The 19,894-nt window shown below is 38.7% G+C and overlaps 1 protein-coding gene across 1 annotated transcript in view; it reads right to left on the bottom strand.

Moving 5' to 3' along the window:
• Nucleotides 1-2,200: 2,200 nt before the first annotated feature.
• MRPL13 (mitochondrial ribosomal protein L13) overlaps nt 2,201-19,894 on the bottom strand; it is a gene marked incomplete at its 3' end in the record, with an annotated part of 51,641 nt that continues 33,947 nt past the window's right edge. Inside the window, exon 7 of the mRNA XM_084621157.1 lies at nt 2,201-2,493. Within this exon, the coding sequence (XP_084477283.1) occupies nt 2,469-2,493 (25 nt within the window). The remainder of the gene's footprint in view (nt 2,494-19,894) is intronic.

The following is a 19,894-nucleotide window of genomic DNA, read 5'->3' as shown; positions in this document are numbered from 1 at the left end:
ATGGCTGATATGAAAAATACATTGTAAGCAAAACAAAATGTACTTTCTCTTATGCTCTGGCTTTAGAAAATGGAGCCAAAATTTCCTTGAGAGACTAAAAGAATGCAAATTGGCATACAAGCAGTCTATATCCTCAACCCCAATGGCAATACTAGAATAAGGCCTTAATTCCATCACCACCTTCACTTAGGAGCATTGTGTACACATGTAGCCCCATCGACTTCAAAGGGGTAGTTTGTAGGAATAAAGTACACTTTTGAATGAAAAGATTCGCTGTAACAGGCCCTTAAAAGTTTTGCTTAATTTGCATCACTGAACAGTTATTTTGCTCATCTTCAGTTTCATTGTTTGGGATCAGTAAGAAAGATGCTACGTTTCTGTAGTTTAAGTAAAACAACCTAATTTTCCTAAGACCGGGTTGAAGGACAGATTTTGGTTTGAAAGGAAAGAGCTCTGTGCAATCTATTTGGTTTTCACAGTTGGTGTCCTATGCAGGATTTTTCTTGTTTCAATAGGCTCTTTGTCAACTGCAGTCAGCCCACGGTTGAGTTGCCATCCAGGCTTGCCCTTCCTCAGTTACCCAGGGGAAAATATTTTAAGATCAGGCACAGCTCAAGATGTACATTTCTGTGGCTACGTGCTGATCTACGGACAAACGATTTTGCACGAAAATTGTGACTAGGTGCAGTTTTTCCTCAAATTTTTCAAAGTAGCAACGTTTATTTTAAGACAGAGATGGTCATGTGGACACCACCCCTCTGTCACAGTGTTAGTGTCCCAGGGCACCTAGGGGCCAAGATGGGGCCATTGCACTCACCCCTCCTCTGGTTTGCAGTGCCCAGGCATTCTGCTACATGGGTCTGGTTGCAGGAGGATCAGTCCCCTGGATGAGTCTCCAATAGTCCACCCTCTTCCAGGGTTGTCAACAAACTTGAAGAAATGAAAACACGACTGTTCCAAAGGTGTGATAGGGCTCTTTCTTCAGAGGGTCTCTGGTAAGCTGTGGTCCTAACGAAGCGTAGAAGCTAGTCTAAAAACATAGTCCCACAGTAATGATTCAGCGTCAGGCCTGCCCTTCCTTCAGGGAGGGAACCCACTGGTTGCCCAAGAAAATCTTGCCTTCAGCCAGCCCTTCAGGAGCTGAGGACTGGAAGCAGGCTCTCCTCTGTGGTCTGCCTCCAACTATTCGGTACTCTCCCTTTTTAAACCCTTTCCCTCTGAGTGGGACATCTCTCACAGATGTAGCGGGGCAGGATTGATTGAGCCCATAATAGTTTATTAACCCAAAGCTGCGCCATGAAGGACTTGTGGAACCCATCACACCCTCCCATTTGTAATAATATAACCTCCTGCTAGAATGAACAGTGGTAGTACTGGAAAAGTAGTATTAGGAAATATTTAGTTGTCATTTAATGCAATTTAGCAGGTAGAAATAAAGAAGAGTCAGCACCATGTCACCATCCAGCTCTTTGCGGACTACTCGAAAGTGCACAGCGGACTAACAGTGGTCTATGAATTACAATTTGGGAACTTTTAGGCTAGTACAAGCAAGAGTAGTCCCCATTCTGTCTGAATGTTACAAAAATGTCTTAAAACTAAGAGAATGGCTTACAATATTGATTAACTTTTAGGTTAAACTGATGCTAATATTAATACAATATGATGGAAACTGCAGATTCACTTAGGGCCACATTCAGCAAAATCTCTCCTGACTTCCATTCAGCATGTCTTCAGAATCTGGAAAAGGTTTTCTGAAGAACTGGGCATAAAAGATTATGTCACAATACAGTTTTATGTGCACTCAGTTTAAAAATATTTAGTTATAAACAAACATGTAGAAGTGACAAATGGCTTCCTTATATACCACAAGTCATAGTTTCCTGAAGCTCCAAAAAAGGCTATGCAAGCATTAAAGAGGTTCTAAAATACTTTTCTTGATTTTTCTTAAAACTGGACTTTGTATTCTATTACATCATAAAATGTGTGAAAATAAACCATCTGCTCTGGCAGGTCAGTAAAATAGTTAATTTACAGTTACTGTACAGTTCATGGGAGTGAAATGTCCATAATTATTCACTATTATTCCTTGAGAAAAGGAGACACAAAGTTCTGCAGCATTTAGTCTGAGATAGCTTAAGTGTCAGTAAACAACATGTTTCCATTAGATGTAAATACACAGAAAGATAACTGGAGTTCTCTATAGAGAAATAAAAAAAAATCCTTTTATTAACATTCAACATCAAAGGCCAGATTCATGCAATACATTCTGGAACAGGTAACGTCAGAAATACTATATCAGTGTTTAGCTTGGTGTTTCCATTACACTAAAGATGACTGATCTTCCCCAAACAAATTTGCCTTGTACCTGAAAAAAATCTGTCCTCTACATAGAATGGATGATTAAGATGCATGTGGGTTTCCAAGTTAATGTGATGCTGGAACTCATCCTTTCCTCTTTCAGTTCTTTTTCACATTTTTCGATAATCTTTAGGTCTAGAAAAAAAAATCATCATATTTCATCAACAAAAGCAGGCATAGAAAATACTTGTTTGACTTAAAATCTCTGTAACCACCATATGTATTGTAATTTCCTTACTTTTGGTGCCTGAAATTTCAACCTTATGGTTGGTGGGGTTTTTTTTGTTTTTCTTTTTGGTAAAAAGAAAAATGAACACATAAATCTAGCAATAAATGATCAAACCAGAGCTTTGAGAATTTACAAGCCTCAAGCTTTGTTTGCAAGTTGTTTGATACCGGGTCTAGGTTAACTGCTCCCTACCTTCACAAATGTAACAGTGCATCTTTAAATGAGTGCATTCTTTAAATAGCTAAATACTGCTATTCATTTTTCTCCAAACTTAGGTTTGTTTTTAAAATCTGAATAAGCTCTACAAAACAAGACAAGTTTGAAGTTGAGAGCTTAGGCTATACTTTTGAGTTATCAAAAACCATTAAAGCTGAAGAATTTAAAAATCTACTTTACTTTGTATCTTTTCTGATGTTTATGTTTTGCATTTCAGTCTGCTTGGACAATGAAACTAGACTGGACTATTCATAGTGTCCTGGGGTTCACTAGCAAACAAAGGGGTTACTAGAACCTGCCACTCTCAGCCAGTTAACATCCACTGGCAGTAGGAGCAGACTTTTTTCTGACTCCTGCTGGGCACAGGGTCAGGCCAGATCCCAGCCTTTTGAAGACTTCTCAGTAGTGGCATGAGATGTGGCCCTGACACCCCCAGTAGAACCTGGGGAAGAGTACAGGCTCCCCAGCCATTTTTGAAGATGTCTATTGGTAAACTGATGATATGGTAACTTGAGATGAAGAGAGTGGACACTGTGGACAGCATCATCAAACTGCTTTAAAACACAATCTGCCTTAATATAACTTATTAGAAAAAGCAACACAAAGCAACAGTTGCTTTCACCTACAAACTGCAAATGGATACAGTAACTATAGAGCTCTTTTCCAATTCTAACTAGATACAGAAAGATTTTAAAAAGTGGAGACCTCAGCGTAGAAGCCAAAATTGTGTACAAAAGGTTATTTCAGTAGACTTCATGTGAATCTCATTAGTAAAGACGATGTTTGGAATATTTCATTGTCATGTGCAATTCACAAAAGTAAACCTGACTACATTTTCAGATATGGAATTCAAATACCAGGAAGTCAGTGAAGAAGTATTGTGTACTCAGGCTAACTGCAGAAATTCACAACAGGGACCACACAAAGCATCTACCTAGATGGTTCCACAGAAACCAGGCAAAAATCTCACTATTTCTTGTTAGGTGTTAAAGCCACATGTCCAGGATTCAGCATTTTGCCATGGATTGTAAAGCTGTATAAAGGGCATATGTGAAATACTACTTTATATGAAAGCAACTGAAGTGGTGATCTAGAGTCAGATCTTAGCTACTTATCACATGTATTGCTATGCATAATTTACAGTTACAAGACATACTTTTACGAAAAAAGGGACAACTGACCTTTTATATTATGTACTACATGACTTTTTACCATTCAGTCAATTATCCCAGTTTAGTAGTGCACTGTTTGTATTAATTTCTGAACTCTGTCTTCATTCCACATGCAAAAACTGTAAACAACATGTATGGACTTACAAGGAAATATTTAAACAATTGGACAATGTTTATTCAATTATAATGTGGAATTGAAATAAGTCCAGCATTCAGTAGCTGGTAAATGAAGCAAAGCCATGTTTCGCAGAGCTTTGCAAGATGATATCTCCCCAAATCTTTGGAAATGCTCCAAACTGTGTTACTCTAAGATCACTCTCCATGCATGCTCATGTAGTTCAAAATGTTGTTGTGTCTGATGTGAATTAAAAGTGGGATTTTCAAAAGTGCTCAATATTGGCCTAACTTTGCTCCCACTGAACTCAATGGCAGTTTTACCTGACTTCAGTAACAGCAGAGTTGGCCAACACTCAGGGATTTTGAAAATCCCATGCCAGAGATACTATTGATTGCATGGCATAGTACAAGTTTCCTCTTTTGAGTATTTCATAGTCTTTGTGTGTACACCAAATCATTCAATACACACATACAATAACGCTTCCTCTACCCTGAGCACTGAAATTTGTTTCTCTCTGAATGGCAGCTTAACATTTCAGTCCAGTCAGCTGGCAGTCTGTGCAGGTCAAGCTTATTATGTTAAACTGGTTACAGATCTTAGGGTCCCACAGAACTTTTCACTGATCTGAAAACACATTCAGGATTGTTCTGGTTTTGTTTTTCTGCATGCAGACTGCAATTTGGACTTAAATTTTGTTGTTTCAAAGTCAAAAGGAATTGAAGCCTCAGTTTCCAATTGTATGAGGTTAATGAAGCTCAAAAGCTGATTTGTCTCTGCTGAAAGTCTACCATGAACAAACATAAAAGTTCTTAAAGCCTTTTCTGAAGTCATACTAGGCTTTAACAGTTATTGGTAATTTACTTTTTGAAAGCAATAGTCTCTGCTTTACAGACTGTACTTGGCACTGGTAAAGCTAAGCCTTGAAAAGTAGTACCTTTGGTAAGGATGATATCAATGTTTTGTCACAGAAAGAACTGAAGCTTAAAAAAAACTTGTCTAACTCGGAAAGAATTAGAAGCTATTGGTGAACATCAAAGGAAAGCTCCTTGCTGATAAACCCCATACATTTGGGGGTGTGTGTGTTCCACTAGGCAGGGAAATACTTTATCACTCTCACAACAAAACACTGCAATTATGCATTTGAACAAACTGTTTTAGTGAAACCTAAGAAAGTACCTATCATTTAACTACTTCAAAAAGGAAATGAGGTCTCCTAGAAAGAACCGGTTCAAAACTTCATGCGCTGGCTGAGGAAAAAGACTGTATGCATTTTAAAACACTGAATATTCCTGTGAAGAATTTATCTGCTGCATGTTGTTAACTGCAGACTCCTGGGAGAGGGATACAACCTCTCTGCAATCAAAAAAAATGCACAAATGAAGGGAAGTAATTTTGGTTTTGCCAATAATATGTAATGTAAATCCATGCAGCTGATGTCTGCCAGCAATATGTACACCCCCCCAGGAATGTTACACTGCATATAAAAAAGCTTTGAAAACATAAATCAGTAAAATTCTAGGAAAAAAAATCCACTAATTTAAATAAGTAGCCTCTTCGAATGATAATTTCTATGAAGCTACTGTTTCTCCCTTACTAGGAAGTACTTTGGAATTATGCAAAAAAGATGTTGAGAGATGGTCGTGAGCTGCAAAATTTGGATACAGATTTTAAATCTCTTATGCCCTGTTGATACAGCAGCATTTTTTCATGCCCCCTAACTGGGAAGAGATGGGCACAGCTGACTAAAACACTGTTTTTGTCCAGAGAGCATACAGTTAATACTTGGTAAATTTTAATCTTCTGCCATCCTTGCTTGCTGCCTAGACTGGCGCACAGTTCAGTTTCTCTAACAAGTTAGGCATATGCTTATTTTGCTGTGGAGACAGAGGCATCCTTATACTGTCCCAGTGAAACTGGCAAATCTAATCCTCCCCTCTTTCCAAAACTCTGTGAGGTTAGACATGTCACAGAGAACTTTCCCATGTGATATAGGTGCCAGTCTATGTGCCTGAATTCTGAAGACTCTATCCCCCACCCTGTGAAAGCAATCCAGTAAGACTTTCCTTGATACATTACACAGAAAATGCTGGCCAATTTAAAGCTTCCAGAATTTTCTTTTGCAGGATCTATTGTTTTCAGCACATTGTCTGACTAACTTAAAATTGTGAGCTGTAGAGCAACCTCATCTATCCAGAATCCTGTGTGAGGAAGTATGGAATAGCTGCGCAGAATGCATTCAAAATAAACCCAGTTAAGTACCAGGCGTGTGGGTGGCGATGCCACAGTTGTGATGGCAGAAAAGCTTCTCTGAGGACATAAATTCAATAATGTTACTTGTAACGAGTTAAGCCAATTGTGCCTCTAAATGGCTCCAGAATCACAGGTGTAGCATGGCTGATCCGGTTGCATCTACACTAGTCTTTTCTTTCCTTAAAAAGTACCATTGGTACATCAATCAATGAAGCTACAGCAACAGTAAGAGTGCTAATGTAGAGAAGCCATTGAGGTTTCAAAAAATATTTCTTTTAACCTTGCTTAAAGGAGGTCTAGATGGCAAGAACTACTAGGAGTTGACAGCAACTTGTCTACATGAGCACTCTCACCACTGCCATCAGCAACGGTAGTAGTGGGAAGCTAAGGAAAAAAGGCTAGCGTAGACAAGACCTCTGTTTAGTCCTTAACCTGCATCAGTGTATAAAGAGTTTTGTAAATGCCTAGGTTAGACACACAAACTCCCAGACACAGACATGAAAGTTAAGATTTACAGACTCTTAAGTACATTTATTTGCAGAACTTGTTCTTAATTCAGAGACTTGTCCTTAATTCAGAGTTTATGTAATTATCTGCAAAAAGGGTGTTAAGCCAACATAATACTGTGTTACAACTTGTAACTGTATAATAAAGCATCAAACTTAATCATTGGCCTCCAGTGTTTTATACCATATGCTGAGTTTAGTATTTGTAAATATCAAGATAAAGCTTTGACTATACTTGTTTCCAGAATAAAGCAGAAAATAGAACCCATGAAAGAGTAAAAGAATGAAAAGAATTGGTAGTTTGAAAACAAGGAAAAGAAAAACTTAAAAGGAAAATCCCTAACATTATATTTCATCATTTCCTCAAGAAGATGTCAAGGTTAGAAGGCTAGGGATCCTTTTTCAGTTTGCCTGTTTAATACCCATCTAGATAGTGTGAGTGGAATGCTAAACATGATCATACGGAGTCTTTTACAGTCAGCATTACATACTTGGGTATGCTGTGAGGCTAATAAGGTCAAACTACTTTATAGTGTGCTGATTGTCCTGTACAAAGTTTCTTGTGCTAGGGCCTGAACTACCAGCATTCCACGGAGCCCTTTCATGTGGTCAGCAGAATGAGATCGTTTGAAAATCCATGAGGGGGTTGGGAAATTATGGGGTGGTGGTGCTGTGATAACTGGGCTTACACAGTTACCATAATTGCGAGTTCAACTGTCAGAATTGAGTGTAAGATGTCACAATAACCTATAACAACAAATGCTGATGGGAAAAGGTAGCAAAGGGAGACAAAGGCTGATGTAGTCCAAACAAAGAGGCCTATTGGTATAATTCAAGAACAGTGTTAAGATCATGGCTGGTAAACAAGAACAGTGTAAGACCAAATATCAATAAACCAACATTGCTATATTTGATATTAGCCCTAATAAGGGGACCAAAAAATGAGAGGATGGGCTATTCCACCCATCACTCTCTTTTGGGTTCCTTAAAGAAAAAGATAATGGAGGTGGGGAGAAATTGGCTACTGGAGCGAGTTTCACCATCATGGCTACTACCCCTGCTGTCCCCAGGCCTTCGTAATCCTGATCCTGAGATTCCTGACCACCTCAGGAGAGAGAGGGAGGGACCCAGATGACACCCTCACTTCCACTGACTCTGGCTGAATCCCAACCACCATCTGGGATGTGAGACTCGGTCTCTCTCTTCCCTCCTCATCCCTCCATGTGTCCAGTTCCTTTTCCACCTTATTTCTTATCTTTCCTATCCCTCTCCTTTTTCCTTTTGTCAAATAAGGGTCTGGTTAACCAGTAAAGACTGTATATTTTGCAACACTGCTGTAACCCTGTGACCAGGAAGAGGCAACTGAAAACAATACCCTAAACAACTTGAAGCTGGTATGAGTTTGCCAGGTTTAGGAGTGGCTGATAAGACTATGTGCTGAGCCTGTGTTTTTCCAGCAGTGAGGCTGCAAGGAAAAGTGGACACCAGAGGCAGAAGCTGCATTCTCTATCTTTGCTATTCTTTTCTCTCCCATTTTGTGTGTGTTTGTCTTGTTTTCTCTTCTTAGGAAGCAGGATTGGACTTTAACAACAATAGCAACAACAACAGCTCCAGCCCATCCAACTAACTTCTTCTCTTTTCCTCAAAAAGGACAATTACTACTATCCTTGATACACTTAAAGAGACTGTCACACAAGGGGATTAGTCCTTCTAAAAACTCTCCCCACAGAAAGGGGACAAAGGATGGTAAAACAAACGCCTTATTTAATACTTTACATTTCAAATGCTTTACCTGTTTTTCCTTCATTTTCTGTACCTTTAATAAAATATTATAAGGACCTTTAATAGTGTGTGCGTCATGGTACTAAGTAGGCTGAGATCTCTGTATGCCAGAGCCCAGGCCTTGTTTAACACTGGACAGTGACTGGGTTATGTTAACACTGGTAGCTGATATATTCCACCTGAATTAATACAACAGTGTTGCAGGAGCTCTCTCTTTTATGCGGTGGTCCAAATAATCATTCTGGCTTAACACTTCAATGCCAGGTTGGCTTATGCCCTGAAAGAAGGGTTTATATCCCTTAAAATTTTTTCTGTCTTTCTTATTCCATGCTCATGTACATATGGATATTCACGTAATCTATACTGTTTAAATCCTAAACTCAGCCTCAATGATATCTTGTGGGAATCCAATCCACAGCCTAATTATGCATTGTGTAAGAAAGATGACAAACCCCTCTTTGTAAATATCCTTAAAGAGACAGCATCTGTGAACATCCATCCCTCGTATAAAGTGGTGGTGGACTGAAGGGAGTTAAAAAGCAAACAAAACTAATTATGAAGACAGCTTTCAGAATAATGACCTGTAATTTTATCAAAAGGATTCTGCTGACACCATGTAGGTAGATTTCAGAGTAGCAGCTGTGTTAATCTGTATCCGCAAAAAGAAAAGGAGGACTTGTAGCACCTTAGAGAGTAACAAATTTATTTGAGCGTAAATTTTCATGAGCTACAGCTCACTCCATCGGATGACACCCTTAGTGGTTAAGAAGACCAGAGGAATCACTGAGGTCTTCCTTGCTAAGACATGAAACTTGTTCTTCTCTCTTTCTCTCTGTTGAGAATGGAGTTGCTCAGGTAGATAAATAAATAAATTATTATCTAAGAGTCAGCAGTCTGAGTGGGCTACTGTAGGCATACAAATGTTTCATATACTACTTCCTTAAAAACAAATAAAAAAACAAACAAACTGATTTTGCTTTTTTCAACCTCACATTTTGTCTCTGGTGATGCAACATTTATAGAAGTATTTCCACATGTAATTGCTTATCAAACAAAAATTGAATGCAGTGTAAGACAAGTTCACATAGACACTATGATGAATTGTGGATTAAACGTAACTATCACTTTTAGCTACTATGAGAAAAATCAGTAAAACCTAGTTGTTTTCTTCAATATGATGCAAAATATTTTTTCAAATACTTTTTTCCGGCCTCCTATGGTTATTTCAATCAAGTCTCAACAGACTTGCCATACAATTCCATCTTTATTACATTCTTGTCAGTGCATTCCAACTAAGATGGTCTTTCTGCTTAGCAATATTTTGTGAAACAAAAGCAGGTTTCTGGCAGTCTCAGAAATGAAACAAGAAGAGATGCTACTGTTTGCGAAGGCCGGATTTGAGTTTTAATCTACCTATGCCACAATAGAACCAGCAAGATTTCAGCAATCTACATCCCATAAGAAGTCCAGCATCTTATTGCTGGTTTAGGGCACTTGCTGAGGGAGAACACACATTTTTTATACCTGAGCCAAAATAAACAGTTGTAAAATAACACTGCTTACCTCACAGTAGTCTTCAGACAATAAATTAATATTTGGATTAACATACTTGGATTAAAAATGCTGTAAAACAGTGTATTATCATCGCTTATTACTTCTATACTAAATGGCCATTATTCTTTTTGACAAGATGAATTTCTCATATATCAATCTGTCAAAGAATAATTTTTCAAAACTATGTATTTAAGGACACCATTAATCACTTTTTTTTAAAACTTATATGCATCAGGATTAATTTCACAACATGATTTGCAATACTAATTTCCCTTCCCCTCTCCTCAAAGAGGGAGTTACATGTCTGCCAAGTTTTTGCACTACATGGGGCTAATAAAATGCTGCTCCTGATAAGAGGCAATTCTCTCTCCAACCCAGCTAAAAAAAAAAAAAAAAGTAATGAAGAATCATCTTTTCATCAAACAATCTCTTTTCAAAATTACAATGTTAGTTTTGACACTTAGTACATATTCTGATGTATTTCAAATAGCTGATATGAAGCCAAACTTAACTGAGTGATCTCCTGATTTCCCCTGAACAATGACACACATATTCCCGAAGTATTATCCCATCCTCACTTGTCATTATATTCAGGTCTTCAAAACAATGATTTTTAAAACTGTCTCCACTAAAGGGGGAAATATGAAGATTATCAATGCTCCTAAAGAAGTTACCTGTCAATGCCTGCTCCTGAGTCAGTAGTGCACACCTGGTTTGAAAGCTTTGAAGTATTCAAAGTGCATTTCTTTTAGCATCTGCAGGCAATCATCCTTCCTCATCAGTTGAGGAGAGTGACCAAGATACAGATGGGAAGTCCAGATATTTATTGCAATCTTACCAATGACAAGTATGAGTTTTCAAATGGGTCAATGCCTTAAAGCTAAAATATTAGAGCTGTACACCAATAACCTTGCACAAAGATTAATGTAATGGCAAAGTTGAAAAGGGCATTTATAGGTTAGAATTTGGTTTAGATTTTGTTTGCTAGTATGAGTGAGTGAGGAAACAAAAGTTTCCATACACATAAAAACCCCGTACAAATTAATAACCATTCCGTGTGAAAGGCAGCTGGTAATAGTTGTATGTGATCTATTCTACGGGTTTTTTGCAGAATAATTACAACCATTCTATAAACTTTTTTGCAGAATAATCACAACCTGTCTGCAAGCTTCCAATATGCAAGATACAGATGTCCCCTGGCACTTAGTAATTCAACACTGTAAAATTTAAACAGATAAAGTATACTATTGGAGTACTGAAATTTAAGAAATTACTGATCAGAATTCCTAGCTTTTTCCCCCTATATCTTCACAGCAGTATGAAGTGCTGCAGGAGTGAGATTCATCCTAATGGACCGTATAAGGTTCTATGGATTGCTTGCTTATGTAAGTCATGTCTAGGGATGTAAAATAGTAAATGGTTATACGGTAAGCATTAGTCTTACCACACAGCTGTTAACCCACAGTCCCTGGCCGCCAGAGCAGCCCCAGCCCTGGGTCAGCAGGAGCACCCTCAGCCTCAGCACCTCTGGCCGGCCGGCCGAACATCCGGACCAGTGGCCCTGGGTCCCACCGGCAGACTGGAGCAGCCCCATCCCCTCTCCATTTAATCAGTTAACTGGTTAAACAATATAATTTTAATAGTTTAACTGGTTAACTTTTTAAACGATATTTACATCCCTAGTCACGTCAGCCTCTTGAGTGCTAATGTATTATAGGGAAAAACCCACACAGGAGACTATTAACTAAGCTGAAGATTGTACTACAGAGAGTTTCCTGCTAATTATTTATATATTCTAATTAATTATATTGTCAGGGGCAAGGAAGATGTTTGCTCCTCTGTGGACATGGCTGGGTGGCCTGGCACTCAAAGCTTGGGAATTTCACTGGCGCTTCTGGAGACAAAGGCCATCTACACAGATGGAAACAGCTCCAGCCCCTTGGCAACAGTCCCAACAGAGTCCTTTCCTGATTACTGGCCCTTGAACTATTTGTGGGACAAGGGGTTTGACAGAATGGAAGGGGAACCAACACAAGTTAAAGATGACTTGGCCAGAATTAACTTGTGCTGGTTTGCCCCAAGGTTTTCAGGGAAGGAAAAGAATTTAGTGGAGTGCACTGTCTGTGGAACGCTCCCTGTTACTTATAATCCCCAATAATTCATCTCTGTCAAAATTCCCATTTGTACGGTCATTTACTAAAAATAAAGATGGTAGTCTGATAAGTTACAGGTGTCAAAATGGCTTAAATTTTGTAAATTGGGTTTCATGACTAGATGTTGCTGGGGCAGAGTTTTCTTCCATTGGCCCTTACTGGCTCCTTTTTATCTTCTGTACCTCCTTCCTGCACACACATGGAGAGTTCACTTTGAGAGCAGAGTAAGTCATGCTGAAAGCCAATTATTCTCTGTATGATTCTTCTGTGTAGATTTCAGATGACGAGAGGTGTAAGTTATTGAAGAGCAAAGCTTTTCAAAGCTTACATGTTCTTTTCAGGCTTCCAGACAAAGAACCCCAAGTGTAGTTTAATTGACAGCAAGATGCATTTTAAATAGATCATCTTTATCTACTGGCTCACAAACAAGTCTGTATTTCTGTTAAGCAAGTTTATAAAAAAGCTTCCTAACTGAAGACAACAGATAAATGCAACTCAATTAGTTACAAGTTCTGATGAGAAAATCAGGCCACTTCTTATCTAGCTGTCTGTCACTCTTTGCTTCAATTCTGTTAACCAATACAAACACTATATACCTGAATTAGAGTGGTGGTGTTCTGCATTTGTGAGAAAATCATAATCCCAGGAATGAGGCATTATTACTAACTGATGACAGCGTACTGCGCACAATAAAATTCATCACTTATCTTCCATGTATACTTAATAAACTACTATATTGAAATGGTTTGTTTTACCCTTTGTAGTACTGAAATGTTCTGATTCACCTGTTTTTGAATATAATTATATTCAAGATATACAGAATTAAGTTTGCACTCTTTCCAGGCATACATTTTCCTTGAGTGTCATTTATTAATTAGCTGTGGCTGCAAATACTTCATTGCTAAATACATTAGTTACTAACAGTTCATCTTTTTAAAGGTGGACTTTCACGCTGAATCAAATGTTAATGAAAACACAACCTTTAAAAACAAAAGAACTACATCTATTTTTCAGATACTTTGCAATCTGTGCCAAAGTCAATAGCTATTACGTAATTGCACAGTAGCTAAAGGGGACTTCTCAGAACACATTTTAGCTATTTGCCTAACCACAATACTAAATAAAAGACCAAGGATTAGGACATTGTTAACATTTTCCATAATAACAAATTATGTGGTTACACACAGATATAAACTTGAGTTTGGAGTAACAGGGAGACAAGTGAATGTAATTCTACTCAAGATTTGTCCATAATTCTAGAGTAGCTGGATGTCTCTGCTAAAATACTCAGTGGAATAGTTAATATGGATATTTAAATCAACATTAGGCTTCCAAGTTACTGATAACCAAGGCCTGGTCTACAGTAGGAAATTTGCTGGTATTGTACTGTCACATGGGGTGTAAATTTAGGACAACATTTTTATAAAAGCAAAAACCCTACTGTAGAGAAGAAAGTGCTTTTGCTGGTATAAAGTGGTCTACACTAGGAGGGTTTGCCAGTATAGTTATACCAGAAAGCCTTTTCCAGTGTAAATGAGAATTGAGATGAACGAGACCCTTTCATGTTTATCACAGCTAATGCTTCAAGCTGCCTGAATGCAGACCTCGTCTATATACAAACTTGCACCAGTTTAACTAAAGGTGCATTTTCAAATTAATTTGGTTAAACCAGTGTGAGTTTGGGTGTAGAAACTTATTTCGGTTTAAGAGGCTCATTTCAATTTAACATAATCTGGTAAACACCCTCTCTTTCCCTCCACCCCCTCCAAAAAACACAACAGCTTAAACTCAAAGAAACCACTCTTAGGCTCTGTCTACACTGGAAAGGATTTGCTGGTATAGCTATACCACAACAGCCATACCAGCAAACCCTTGTAGTGGAGACACAGTTTATATTAGCAAAAGAGTGCTTTTGTTGACAAATTAAATAAGCTATATAGGCAAAAGGACCTTTTGCCAGTATAACTGAGGATTTTGCCAGCATAGCTATGTTGGATAGGGGTATGTAGACAAGGCCTCAGCAAGACAGTACTGGACACATATGGAAGGGTTTCCTTTAGAACCACAGAAACTTTTTCAAAAATGATATAAATTCGGCAAAAGCTAATGGAGCCATCAGAGAACTGCTGGAATGGAGAGCATTCTGCACTGGCTCAGTCCAACTCCTGAACTCAGAGGAGTATGTTTAAGTAAGCAGAAGGAAGACAAGAAGGGACAAGCTGTGAAGTGTTTTCCACAAGACACTGTTAATAATTACACATTTAAAAATACAGTAGGAGTGGATATTTACAAATTATAAAGAGCAAACAAGTTCTCTAGTTTTATTATGATAAGGACAAATAGCGCAGCAAAATCATCACACAGAAATTACATTCAGATTTATGGCTGACATACCTTTTTTAATTCACTCTGCTGTATCTCAACAATATTCCTGTTTCAAAATATTGCGTAAAATATTTCCATTTTTACCCTGCTTGTCTACTTCATATTAATGGGCCTCTCATTTTCTAGCACGTGTGCCATGCATATCTTAGTCTGAGGAGGATAAGAAAATTGATCTGCATAGCTGCAGTTTTAATCTGGTAAAAATAAAATGGCATTAGGCTAAATACTTACAGGAAGGTGAATTTTATGTACAACAAAGAACATGGAATTAATTTTAACCAGCAGAAAGGTTTAAAATATAGATTTGTTAACCTTTTAATCCCTCTTTAAAAAAATACAGATTAAACCACTGGTCCATCTTGTCTGGCACCCTGCCATTGTCATGGTCAAAGCCTAATGCTGCAAAGGAAACCCTTTCTCAAAAGTATGTAGCTAACTGTGCAATGCTCTATCCACGGGGAGGAAAGGGGGGAAGAATTCCATCTTAGATTCTGTGGCACAAGATTAGATTATTTTCATCTTTCAGAATGTTTTGTTAAGATAGTTTCTACACACACAAAATATATATATTTTACTTCCTTAATATCAAAAGCCACTGGAACTCTTGTTGAAAACTTCAGCAGCCCTAGAACTGAGTTGTCTCAGAAACTGAACTTCCCTTCCACCTCTAGAACAGGCCTGAGCCACACTGGCAAGGGAAGTGTGGAGTAGCTTTTTCACTCACTGGCTGTCTTGTATCTGTTCTGAGGAAAGAGGACGGACACAAAGGGAAAGAGTGCCACTGAATTAACACTAGTTCCCACAGCACCAGCGTTTTAAATACTGATCCTGCTTAGTGAGATCTGAAGAGCTCACAGCCCAAGGTGATGGTATTATTTCTTTGTATTATGGGAGAACCCCACTGCGGTAGGCACTGCACAAACACAGAACAAAGATCCCTGGTCCAAAGACCTTCAGTCTAAGTAATAGCTGCACACGGGGAAACAACTTTTAGCAGAGATAATTGATAGGCATTTTAAAAATCCACCAAATAAACACAGTACAGTACCTTAATACATTCTCACAAAAGTATTTTTAAAGCCCATTAATCTCTAGAGGTATCTTTACAACTTTGTTTCTGAGTCTCTTCTGACAGCTAGAATAATAAGACCTATAATTTTCCATTTAATAAACATCCCTTACACCTACATTTTAGAATAAAAGGCATTTTTACATGGTTTATTAATTGTGGGTTGTACCCCTTATAATGCAACACATCCTGGGAGATATTTAAACTACCATTTTCATACCTAACACAACACAAGGTGTGCCTTTAATATTGTTTCCTTGGAATTACTGAACACAGACTTTACTAAGACTACTGTTTAGTTTTGGGTACCTCTTCAGAACTCAGGAAATGAAAATTAAGTGTAAATCAGATAGACATGCACATGTGAGCTAAGCTGCTAGATGTGGATTTATAGGAAGGTCTTGTTTTTTTATTCCACAAAACTTCCAAAGTTCAGGAACATGTATTTTGAATAGACAGTTTATTTAAATAATTTACTAATTTTAACAAATGCAACCAAATATAAAAAGATGGACCTGTATATGTGTTCCAGTTTGGTCTGGGTAAATTCCAGAAACACAACAAGAGTCTCAATCCTGGGAAAATGCCTTTAGTTTGCTGCCTACTAACACAGTGAGTGCCTATTTTCCAGCCAGGGGTTTAGGTTCATGAAGAGTTTCCATTAAGAATCTCCATCTGCCAGATAATCCCTCTCTGGCTGTTTGAGAAAAATCTCAAAAATCCTTCTGAAACTTTAAAACTCTATGTATTGTAAACTTTCTGAAATTTGACTGAAGAAAATCAAACAACTTTTTGATGTTTATTTTTAGAGTAACTTCCCTGATTTCTGGCCCCAGCATTTACATCCTGCTTCTTGGAAGGGGTTGCTGGGGCTGTTCTAAAATCATGAATAGGTTTCAACAGAGCACTACTGGAAGCCAGCTACAGCAATATCCCACACTTCATCCACCCACCCACCCACCCCTGTGGCATAGTTCTCAGCACATTCCGGACACTACCACACCAGAATCATACAACTCTGAAAGCAGAGAGCCATGTTATTCGAGGAAGGAAAAGTGAAGGGGTTGGCTCTTAACAGACAACCAAGAACCATACATATGGAGACACACGCTGCTGAACCTGTGGGTGCAGCTGCCACGCAACAATTCCTTCCCAGCCTTGTGCTTCCCCAGCCTTAATGGTACGTTCACTCCAAGCCACATTCAGCAGCTGTCAAAGTCTGCAGGTCACCTCTTTCCCCTGGCTTCTTAGTAAAAAAGGCAGATATAGGTCCTCTCAACTGAGGCTCACCCCAGCCTCAGCGCTGCTTGTCAACTATTGTCTTCAAAGCATCCACAGCAGTTGCTATCTTAAACCGGGAAATGGAGGCTAGGGTTGGAAATATGCCCTGAGGGTGAAAGTATTTGGGAACTGAAAAGTACATAGAGTTTTAATTTTGAAAGGTGCATTTAGTGGTTAGAGCTCTGTCATTCTTTAAACATATAATCTACAAATATGTAAATTCTTCACATAACAGTGCCTTTTTCCTATGATATGGCCTCGATAGGTCCTTTAATGTTCTTCATGATACAAATAATAATAATTGATAATTTTCCATAACTGAAATTCTACTTGGCATTGAGGACTGTGGCCTCTGTCATCCCCTCATCGTTATCAGCAGCATTTGTCTTCTGCAAGGCTCAAGTATCATTATCCCCATTTTCCAGACAGGGAAACTGAGGCACAGAGGTAAAATAATTTGCCCAAGGTCACCCAACAGGGCAAGGAATAGAATGCAGGTCTAGGGAGGCAGTGTTTCCTAGTGGGACTCAGGAGACCTGGGTCTAGTCCTGGTGCTGCCACTGGCCTGCAGGGTGACCTTGGACAGGTCCCTTTACCACTCTGTGCCTCAGTTTCCTCCTCTGTAAAATGGGGATAATGATACTCAGCTCCTACGTAAAGCACTTTGAGATCTACTGATAAAAAGTGCTGTAATAAGAGTAAGCTATTTGTGTCTTTTTTAACAGCAACTCTGTACAAGGTGATGGCATCAGTACTTTGTTTTCTTTCTATTTAATATCCAACCAGACTAGAACTTTGAGCACCCTGGAAATAAATCTAAACACACAATAAAGAAAAGCTATAAATCAAATTCAGTCAAAGCAGGAACCCTTCTCTTTCTCTCCCTGCCCTCCCAACACATCTCATAGTCATTAAGTCAGTAGAGGCAATATGAATTAAAACTCCCAACCCACACTTCCACCTCTACCCCCCAAACAGAATTCCTATCCTAGTTGCCTCAGCCCTCTCCGCCAACACCTGCTCAAATAGATGGGCTCTGAAGCATGCCTTGGAGGTCTACGGGTTCAAACTGGGGGAGTGGGAAAGCACTCCTAAGGAAAAGTGCCTTCATAGAGAATTCCCTGATGACACTTCCCTCTATTTGTATCAAGCAGGATACAGCTTATAAAGCATGGGGAGAAAGGCTGTCTCTCAGGTATGTAAAATCCAAAATCCTTTTTTGGGGGTTTGTATATTGCACCGCTGGATCTATTTAAACATGCCTTTTCCATTTACAGTTACCTCAGACATCATTTTATATTTGTCTATTGTGCTTCAGTTTTCATTTACTGGCAACGATGGAAAAGACCTACAATAAACCATTACAAATCTAGATGCACTATTAGTTATATTTCCAGTGAGAGTACCATCAGCATTTAACATTCTTTACCTTCACTATCAAATTCTCATATAACACTATACACAAGAAATCTAAAAAATAACGTTTGATGTTCCCCATTAATGACTTCTTTCCAACTATGGAATTTACCAATTACAGTCATTCACTGTTATCTGGTTTTCAGCCAGTTCTCTGTCCAATGAGACAATATCTTCCCTCTTGTACCATGATCTCTTTTCTTAGCCAGTAATTTTTAATGTAAAACCTTATCAACATCCGATTATAGAACCACAATTGCATTTCCTTTGCCTATTAAACCAGTGTATCTTCAAATCCCTCCACATGCCAGTTAACCAAGGTGGTGACTCTGAAACCTTTAATTAAGACGTGCTCCCGCACTAAAGCAAACCACAGTGTTTTTTTAATGGGATCAAGTTAAAAATGGGTGTCAAGGTAAAAATCACGTTTGTAAAACACTATAGTGCAGAAGGTCCAAGCGAGGGTAGCAGGCGCAGAGGTGGGTTTACCCTATCTCTGTGCCCTCTGGATTCTGATCTGCTGGATGGGCCAAGAGGTCAATCTGATTTATGGCTCCTGTGCTGCCTACGGGCTTTGCAGCAGCCCAGAATCCACACAGCAATCGGTGCTACAGGCACAGCTCCTTCCCCCCTCTAACATCAGGGCCTGTAACAGTGAACGGAGGGGAGAGGCCAGCAACAGGTCAGTCAAGTCAGCTCTGGGCTGCTCCTGCCCTAAGGGAGTTCTCCCTGCCCCTTGCAACTCCAAAACAGAGTGACATACAACAGCCAGGGCAAAGGCTAAAATCAGTCCCCCGTGAGTATGTTATTGCAATTTAGGATGATTAAAAATGAAAGAATATCTGAAATCTAATTTTCTTTCCACTATGGCTGATCTTTGTTTACTTTTTCCGTAAGTGTCAGCTAGAACAGTGGAAACTTAACTGAAACTGGCTAGTCTAGTTTCAGAGTAGCAGCCGTGTTAGTCTGTATTCGCAAAAAGAAAAGGAGGACTTGTGGCACCTTAGAGACTAACAAATTTATTTGAGCATAAGCTTTCGTGAGCTACAGCTCACTTCATCGGGTTACTTTCAAGTTCTCATGTGCCTGAACAATTCTATTAAGTTTGGACTGCAAACACTGCAGGGAAATGCTTATTTAATAAATAATTAAATAAATAAAATACTACTACCACTACTACAAGGCTGCTTTTTCCTTTGTATTTTGTAGCGTGCATGAAAACATTCTTTTTTAAATACACAGAACTCAGCCTTACATGAGTGTCTTTCTAACATTTCCTCTGCAGTATGTTGAGCTAACTAGTCCACAATTGTCTGTCATGTCCCATGGCCCATTTTTAATATGCGGGGTTACTGTCATCCTCAAGTCTCAAGAACTTGATCAGTCATTAAGGAACAACTGAAAT

Source organism: Lepidochelys olivacea, assembly GCF_965140295.1.
Source record: "Lepidochelys olivacea isolate rLepOli2 genome assembly, chromosome: 2".
In the NCBI taxonomy this organism is placed as follows: Eukaryota; Metazoa; Chordata; order Testudines; family Cheloniidae; genus Lepidochelys; species Lepidochelys olivacea.
The sequence above is the reverse complement of the archived record's forward strand: the minus strand, read 5'-3'. Positions and strand labels throughout refer to the sequence as shown.